At 44.8% G+C, this 8,949-nt stretch overlaps 2 protein-coding genes across 2 annotated transcripts in view; one reads left to right on the forward strand and one right to left on the reverse strand.

The window, feature by feature from the left end:
* Nucleotides 1–3,991, reverse strand: part of TCEA1 (transcription elongation factor A1) — a 46,528-nt gene extending 42,537 nt beyond the window's left edge. The window contains exon 1 of the mRNA XM_037144199.2: nt 3,729–3,991. Within this exon, the coding sequence (XP_037000094.1) occupies nt 3,729–3,791 (63 nt within the window). The 5' untranslated portion in view covers nt 3,792–3,991. The remainder of the gene's footprint in view (nt 1–3,728) is intronic.
* On the forward strand, nt 3,790–7,941 carry LOC128626748 (uncharacterized). The gene is made up of 4 exons (XM_053661124.1): nt 3,790–3,798; nt 3,855–4,284; nt 5,042–5,110; nt 6,211–7,941. The coding sequence occupies exons 1-4, from the start codon at nt 3,790–3,792 to the stop codon at nt 6,402–6,404; spliced, it is 702 nt and encodes a 233-aa protein (XP_053517099.1). The 3' UTR covers nt 6,405–7,941.
* The last annotated feature ends 1,008 nt before the right edge of the window (nt 7,942–8,949 follow it).

The following is an 8,949-nucleotide window of genomic DNA, read 5'->3' on the forward strand; positions in this document are numbered from 1 at the left end:
ACCCATAATGGGAGTTAGACTTGCTTAATGGCATCAAGTCATAATGTCAAGAAAAAAAAAAAAGGTAGCTGAAAAACAGCTAATATGTGATCATTTGAATAATTTATGTGATTCATCATGGTCTCAGAAGTGAGCAACTTAAGATCAAGTATACCAGTGGGGCAACATTCTGGGTAATAAGAAATAAAAGTCAGGATTTTGAGTATTTAGGAAAACCGGCCTGCCCCAGAACAGTAAACACTCTTACTTCCTAGTCTTATATTCACTTAAGTGTACCCACTGTCAACTCTGAGAATGAATATACCTGGCACAAAGGACTCTTGGTTAATTGGGCCCAAATTCATAACCAGAGTCTAGCAGCTATTCTTTACAGAGGCCTCCCATGCTCACTACATCTCAGAGAAAAGCCATAGACTGACCTGCCAAGCCTCTCTGTATTGTGTTCCTGCCATCTGAGCATACCCTTACAAATGAAGTTCCTGATGCCCTGGCCAGTGTGGCTCAGCATCCCACAAAGCAAAAGTGGCCGAATCGATTTCTGGTCATGCGGGGCCAACGTTGCAGGTCTGGTCCCAGGTTGGGGGTGCTGGCAACAGGCAACCAATGGATGTTTCTTTCACTCTCTCTCATATCAATGTTTCTCTTTCTTGAACTTTCTCCCTACCTCCCCTTCTCTACAAATAAGTAAGTAAATAAACAGATAAACAAAAAAATAAAAAAATTTTTTAATCTTTAGAGGGGAAGGGAAGGAGAGAGGAAGAGAAATATCAATGTATGGTTGCCTCTCATGTGTCCCTTGCTGGGAACTGGCCTGCAACCCAGGGATGTGCCCTGACTGGGAATTGAACGGCGAATCTCTGGTTCGTAGACCTGTGCTCAATCCACTGAGCTACACCAGCAAGCGCCAAATAAATAAATCTTTAAAAAAAGTAAGCTCCTGGTATTGTATTTCACCAATGGGACTGAGACTTTCCCCATCCAATCAGAACAGGGGGAATTTTGAGTCTTTATTTACATGAGAGTAGATCGATCAGAAATGGCAAAGGGCAGGGGTGCTTTTTCTCTATACAGGACAGCCTTCCCTTGGTCTTCCAGGAGCCCATTTTTGGTTTCTACTGAAGACTGCATTTCCAAGGTTTGCAAACTGTGTCAACTGAGCTGTGTCACTGGAATCATTTCTCCCTTCGCAGCACCCCAAACTGGACACTCCTGTTGGCATTGGATTGGTGGCAACAACCTTTCACTGACACCATGCAAGATTCAAAAACAGGTACCTGGCAAGGGTCTTCTAGTGAGGCACTGAAGCTTAACTGAGTAGTAGTACTCTTTTTTGAGCAAAACAGATTTAAATTCCCACCTTCACTTGGCCACTATTTAGACATTTGGCTTAGGACAATTTACTCAATTTTCTGAATATTTAATTTCCTCATTTAAAAAATAGGGTTAATACTTATCTTGCAAAACTGTCTAATAAATAAATGATATAAGGTAAGATAAGTACTTAGTAGAATGCCTAGCTCAGAGTAATAGCTCAATAAATGAGTTGTTTTTACTTAAGTGTGACACCTACAGTTTTATTCAAACAATATCCAGTAATAGCACTTAAACCTGTCAGTTGGAAGGACAAGTTACTTTTCAAGCAAAATTTACTTTTTCATAACATAAAAATAGCTCACTGAGAAAAGCTGGAAACCACAAGAAAAGAGAAACAACTATAATTCAACAACCCCAAGAACAATTTCTGTTAAATTACTGAACACTTGGGTTTTTTTTTTGGGGGGGGGGGAGAAAAATCATTTAGACCATTTCCCTTTCTCTTTATTTCATTTGCCTATTTGAACTTCTGTAAAACAGAAAGGGAAAAAGAAAAAATGTAAAACAGCCAATTTTACCATTCTTTTGGGGGAGGCGAGTTTTTGAACTGGTAAAGTTTTGAACTATTAAAAATGAGATGAGGATTATCCGTAGGGTTTATACTTCTCCCCAAGGCTATTTACCAAAGACCTGAAAATACATTTATAACTTGAAAACTGCAAATAAATACAAACTGATCTTCATACTTGCCCCCTAAGGAATTAGTCATTTTTAGGAGACTCCAATTACAAGGAACAGAAACAAACAAAACAAAACTCTAAAATGGGTTAGATGATTAAAGGATACACATTATAGCCTGAGAAACAGAAAAAATTACCCCCCAAACAGACTTTTTCCCTGGGACCTTCTACTGTGGGAGTCTGGGGATCTCCAGGAAAATAAAAAAATTTTCCAGTTTAAACAAAATGACAGAAATAAATGTTCAGCCTATCAGATAACTAGAACTCACCACTTGCAGTGGGGAATGAAAGGGAAATCAACAGGAAAAAATAAATGGCAGAAGTAATGTTTGGAGCAGTAACAGGAAATACTTTAAAAGGCCAAATTGCAAATACAGATTAACAGAGTACAAAATTAAACACTGGACAATGCACCTGTTAAAGAAAAAGAGGAACAGAGTATTAAGTCTTAAGAATTCAGTGTTAAACACTATTTCCTGCTCTAGCATGCTGTCCGGCAGAAAGCCAGGATTCTCTGGCTTAATCCAAACTGCACAGTATCTCTAACTCAGTTTCTTTTTCTGTAAAACGGATACACCACCGCTGTGTTGCAGCAAAAGAAATCTGCACATCAGCTTTGTAACTCTAAAGTGCTGTAAAAATCAGAACATCCTTATTCTCCTTCACGTTAGTTTGACACGAAATTTATTCCATTGACAGGAATAGATTATTTCAGGTACATTAATATGGAAAACGTGCTGACCAAGGAGGAACAAATCAAGTAAAGACAACTGTGTAAGTTTAGCTGAAACCAGATGATCCGAAGCAAGGGATTTAAAGTGACACACACAGGTAAACCAAAATGCAGAAACTGGAAGACATGTCTCAAACGAACCAGAAGAAAACATGTTCACATAAACACATTATCTACAACAAATAACAAGATAATGCCACCAGTATTAACTGTAAACCACTTAGACCATGCCCAGTGATGACATCTGTCCAAATTCATCTGCCGTATTCCCCTGCATACTGCAATTAATTTATGTGTTTTAGTCATAGCTCGTTTACACATATGATCACCTAGCAAGATCCACCTTTTAAAAGACATTTAGCAACCCGCCAAGTTCACTGGCACGTTTGCCCTTTTTAATCGTTAAACAAACGTACGTAGTTGAGATAAGTGAATGTTTGGCCTTTTCAAAAATAAGGTCCAGGAATTGTACACTTACTTACTAGCTTGATGTCTAAGCAGATCACGAAACTAATGTTATTTGTAGTTGCTAGCCAACGATCACCGAAAAGAGAATGAATTCTATTTAAAAAGTGAGGGCTTTACATACTCCTCAATTCTTAGGCTACATTAGCGAGAATTTACTACCACGAAAGTTTAAAATAAAAAGAGAGAATGACTCGATTAGGTTAATTATGTGGTACTAAGAACGAGAGACTTCCAAGTACCAAGAACCGGTCCAAACGCCCGCGGCTCCACGCCTGCGGCTCCGCGCCCACAGTACCACCCTCAGGACGGCTTCCCCTAGACGCGGGCGCCGTCTACGCCGGCTTCCAACGCCGGCTTCCAACGCAAGTAGGGCTGTCTTGGGCGGGCCGGGAGCCCAGTCCGGCCAGGCCAGGAGGCCCACCGCGTCCCTGCCGGCGGCCTCCCTCCCGGCCCGCACCGCCCGCCGCACTCACCGCGTTCTTCTTTTGCACCATCTTGTCCATTTTTTTGGCAATGCGAACCACCTCGTCCTCCATGGTTCCGGTAGGTATTCCCCGCACCCAGCCCGCTTGGGCGGGAAGTGGGCAAAACTCCGGCAGAAACCACGGTGGGACGAGAGCTCTGACCTAGGCCCTTCCTCGGGACCCGAGCCGTGGCGGCGGAGGCGTCTGCAGCTCCGCCCCACAGGCGGTGCCAATCAAGCTCCGCGCAGGCGCTACCAATCGACAGCGGATCGTCGGGAATTGGCGATCTTAGGCGCCAGCGAGGGAGTTGTCAGTAAGGCGACAAGTGAGTCCTGCTGCTGTTTCCCGCCCGGCAGTGATGAAAGCTTGCAGAATGCAAGGTTGACTTTTGGCGCGCGTTCGCTTCCTCCGGCCCCGCCTCCACACGGAGTGGAGCGTCACCCAGCGCTGGTTTCCCGGGACAACTCCGAGGTTTGGAACCCACGGAACTCTGAACTGAGGCGGGTTCAGAGAATGAGACGTTGGCGGCTTTCCAAGACGGTGGAACCCGAACATTTTTTCTGTGGTAACCTGCTACCTTGAAAAACAGACCCCCACCCACTACCCTAAATAGTGCATAATAATAATAATATGTATTTGGTCGTTTTAAGTTTTTATTTTTAAAATTCAGATTGCTTTGAAGTTCCTTAAAAGACTGAGACCCAATTTTGTTTCGTGACTCGGGATGTCGGATATAATACTTTGAGTATAGTTGATTGATAATTAGCACTTTTTCATCAGAGAAATCAGGCATCTCACCTGTTTCTGAAAGTCAGTGAGGGAATTGACATCCTTAAGAATTATAACTAACAAAACAAAGCCAAAGCACAAAACTGAAATATATTAATACTGGAGAGTGTTATACCCAGCTAGGAAAATTACAGCTAGGGCATTACCCAACCCTAAATCTGCAGTTCCTGGAACAGGGTAATGAACAAACATCCGGGAACAATTGGGTTTAAAATTCTAGCCAAATAAGGTAACTAACCCGGCCACCAGAAAGTGCCCGCCAGCAGCAGCACCCACCAATCAGGGACCCTCGCCGTTTTTAAATAAGCCAATAGCTAACCGCCACCTCTGCTTCTGTATGCCTTTGCTTGCTTGCTAGAAAATATAAATACCCAGTAGTCTGTAAGCCAGGCGCAACTTCCATTTTGTAGCTCTGAGTAGCTACGTGACTCCAGTCACAGTTGGGGAAGTTCGCCCCTGTGCAGGAAAATCTTTGGCCATTAAAATTTTTATCAATTCGTTTCCGGACTCCGAGAGTGTGTATTTACCCGCAGATCGTCTACAACATTTGGGGGCTCGTCCGGGATCTACATACACTCTGAAGACCATCAACCGCCGGCCCGGTAAGTTTCGGCAGAACTGGGGTACCTCGATCTTGGAAACGGTCTAGACCTCTTGAGCCCCGAGGGGGTAGGTGGGATGCTACTGGCAGTCCCCCCCGGGGGATTCCCAAGGAGAGGACACTCTCGAGAATCGGAGCTGGGCTCCCTCGACTGGGTCGCAATTGGTTTTGGTTTTCGCGCCGCTTTGCACAGCGATATTGTGGTTGCGTGAAAAGATTTGTGTCTGTGTGGGCGCCTTTTGTTGTTTGTCCAGAAATTGTGTCTAAAATTATATGTGTTCCCTCTAGGCTTAACAACTCTTATTAGTAGCCCTAGGACTCTGGGAGATCACCGAGGTCTCCCGCCGCAATTCCAAGATGGGACAGGGAGGATCTACGCCCAAGACCGCGCATGAATGCCTCCTAAATAATTTTTCTGATTTTCAGAAGCGCGCCCGGGGTTATGGGGGCCCGCCGCCCGACCCTGAGGTACTGCGAACCTTCAGTGAACTAGAATGGCCCACCTTCAACGTAGGGTGGCCCACTGAGGGGACCTTCGATCTTCCCATCTTATATGCAGTACAGAGAGTAGTATACCAGGTACCTCATCCGGACCAGATGGTATACATCGACGTTTGGGTGGACATAGCCACCGAGCGTCCAGGTTACATCCGGCCATGCCAGCCTGACCGGAGGAGGATGCAGCGCAGTGTCTGTGTTGCGGCGAGGGGGGGTAGTAGAGCCTGCCGCCCGAGGGGACAGGGAACCCCGGTCCCGGGTTCAGCTAAGGAAAAGCCTCGTTTATACCCAGTTCTCTCTGAAGCCCCGGAGGACCCCCTGATCGAGCCTACTGCGACGCCACCCTACAATCCTCCACAACCAGATTCCACCACGGGAGGTGACCTCAGGAGCCTGCCCCATACCAGGGGCGGGACACCACATGGGTTGCCTCAGCAGGGAGGCGCCGCCATTCTGCCTGTGAGGTGCCGCCTGGCCCAGATGCACCAGCACAGGCACCACCTCAACTAGTCTATGTTCCTTTTTCAACCAGTGACCTGTATAATTGGAAACTCCAGAATCCTCCTTTTTCTGAAAAACCCCAAGGCCTCATTTCCCTTTTAGAAACCATTTTCAGGACCCACCAGCCAACCTGGGATGACTGCCAGCAGATACTCCAGACCCTTTTCACCTCTGAGGAAAGGGACCGAATTATGAGAGAAGCAGCCAAGGCTGTGACGGGAGAAGAGAGGGTCCCTCCAGGCTTTGCAACAGGTGCGACAGGAGATACGAGTCCTACGCCACCAGCCTCCAGCTGAGACAACCCGATGGCCAGCTCCACCTGAACCGGGACAATGGATCTGGGTCCTTAACCATCGCCGGGGAAGCCTAGAGCGGAGGTGGACTGGCCCCTTCTAGGTCCTGCTCAGCACCCTCTCTGCAGTACGAGTAGCAGAGAAGCCCTACTGGATTCACCTATCACGTACCAAGCCAGCCCAGCCCCTGGAGGACCACCAAGGAACATGGCGAATCAGCAAAGATCCTGAGCAACCGCTAAGACTGAAATTTCTCAAACAGTAAGACTTTTCCTGCTTGTAGTAACTCTACCCCTAACCCGTGGAGGATTCCAAGCTAGCCCCAAGGACCTCCACGCAGCCCTTTTTGGACCACCCTGTGAGTGTAGAGGAGGAACTCGTACTGACTATGCCATACCCTCCTCCTATACATGGACCACGGATTGTGGAGCCACTGTAGCTTACCTAGCCTATTCTAGAACCTCCACAGGAGTCAGCCAGCCCGAATGGGTATGTGTACCAAAGCCTACATGGTTTCCTCCCTCTCTTACTCCCCTTGCTAGGGCCTTTACTAACAGTAATATTAATTTTAACAATAGGACCCATAATATTAAACAAAGTGTTTGCGTTCAACAAAGACAGAATAGATGCTGTCAAGCTAATGGTCCTATCCCAACCCTACACCATCTTACCCCAAGAAGATGAGTCAATGGTTTGACCACCTCCCCACAGAAAAGGGGGGAGTGTCATACCCAGCTAGGAAAATTATAGCTAGGGCATTACCCAACCCTAAATCTGCAGTTCCTGGAACAGGGTAATGAACAAACATCCGGGAACAATTGGGTTTAAAATTCTAGCCAAATAAGGTAACTAAACTAACCCGGCTGCCAGAAAGTGCCCGCCAGCAGCAGCACCCACCAATCAGGGACCCTCGCCGTTTTTAAATAAGCCAATAGCTAACCGCCACCTCTGCTTCTGTATGCCTTTGCTTGCTTGCTAGAAAATATAAATACCCAGTAGTCTGTAAGCCAGGCGCGACTTCCATTTTGTAGCTCTGAGTAGCTACGTGACTCCGGTCACAGTTGGGGAAGTTAGCCCCTGTGGAGGAAAATCTTTGGCCATTAAAATTTTTATCAATTCGTTTCCGGACTCCGAGAGTGTGTATTTACCTGCCGATCGTCTACAACAGAGAGCTCTTTCAATATCCCAATTGTAACTTTTACTACTGTTAGAGGAAACTGGCAGCCATTTTAGGAAAAAGATACATAGCACACCATCCAGGAAATAACTTGGCTTCCTTGCTTCCTGCTTCTGCAAGCTGCTTGCCACTTTCGCTCCAGAAGTAACGTTCCGCCCCTAACCCTATAAAAGCAACTGCCCCCCACAGTCCAGGGGCCAGAATTTGGAGACTGCTTCCTCTGGGTCTGCATGCATAAAGGAACCACTTCTCTTCCTCCAGTGTTCGCCAGCTGAGTTCTTCCAGTAACACTACCACCTCATGCTGTTTGCAGACATATTCCCAGATTAAATTTAACCACCATTAGTCAAAACATGACTTAATTGTGGACAAGGGGTTCTATGGAAAGGTAACCTCACAGGGTGATACGGATCATAAATTCTAACTAGGCAGATCATGATGGGTAGTCAAGCCCCAAGCATGTGAATTATATGCTTGAAATCTATATAATTTAATTAACCATTATCATCCCAATACAGTTAATAAATTGTTTTAAAGTTCAATGCATAAAAAAGATGTAGTACAAATGTATAATGGGATATTATTTTGCCATAAGAAAGGATAAAATCCCTGGCTGGTGTGGCTGCATGGATTGAGCACCGACCAGAGAACCAAAGGGTCTCCAGTTGGATTCCTAGTAAGGGCACATGACTGTGTTGCAGGCCAGATGCCCAGTATTGGGGGCCGTGAGAGGCAACCAGAAATTGATGTTTCCCTCTTTCTCCTTTCACCTCTAAAAATAAATAAAACCTTAAAAAAAATCTTAAAAAGAATAAAATCATACTATTTGCAACAGCATGAATGGACCTAGACAGTATTATGGTAAGTGAAATAAATGAGGGGAAAAATGTGTTTTTATCTGTATGTAGAATCTAAAAAACAAACAAAACAGAAACAAACTCATAGATACAGAGAACATGGGTTTCCAGATGGGAGGGGGACTGTGTGGCTGTGTGAAAAAGGTGAAGGGATTAAGCAACACAAACTTGAAGAAACGAAATAGTCACAGCAATGTAAAGTACAGTTTAGGGAATATAGTAAATAATATTGTAATAACTATGTTTGGTGTCAGGTGGGTGCAAGAGTTATTGGCAGCATCATTTCATAAGTTATGTCAATGTCTAATTAGTATATTAATTTACCAAAGCTAATATAATACTGAATGTCAACTGTAACTGAAAATGTTTTTTAAAGGAGAAAAAACTTATATAACTGATTTATGACTAATTTTAAAAGCCCATGAATACTATACAAAAGGAAGAGACAAAACACCAAATAAAGCTTCTTAAATAGGTTGGGTACACTAAAAAATCAATTAAGAATTTTTTTAGC

The sequence above is a fragment of the Artibeus jamaicensis genome, unplaced genomic scaffold (genome assembly GCF_021234435.1).
Source record: "Artibeus jamaicensis isolate MK-2021 breed Jamaican fruit bat unplaced genomic scaffold, CSHL_Jam_final scaffold_916, whole genome shotgun sequence".
NCBI classification, from domain to species: domain Eukaryota; kingdom Metazoa; phylum Chordata; class Mammalia; order Chiroptera; family Phyllostomidae; genus Artibeus; species Artibeus jamaicensis.

Coding starts and splice junctions, on each gene's coding strand:
- LOC128626748 (XM_053661124.1), top strand. Junction 4,285..5,041: donor ACCCGAACATTTTTTCTGTG/GTAACCTGCTAC, acceptor ATTTACCCGCAG/ATCGTCTACAACATTTGGGG. Junction 5,111..6,210: donor GACCATCAACCGCCGGCCCG/GTAAGTTTCGGC, acceptor TTTCCCTTTTAG/AAACCATTTTCAGGACCCAC.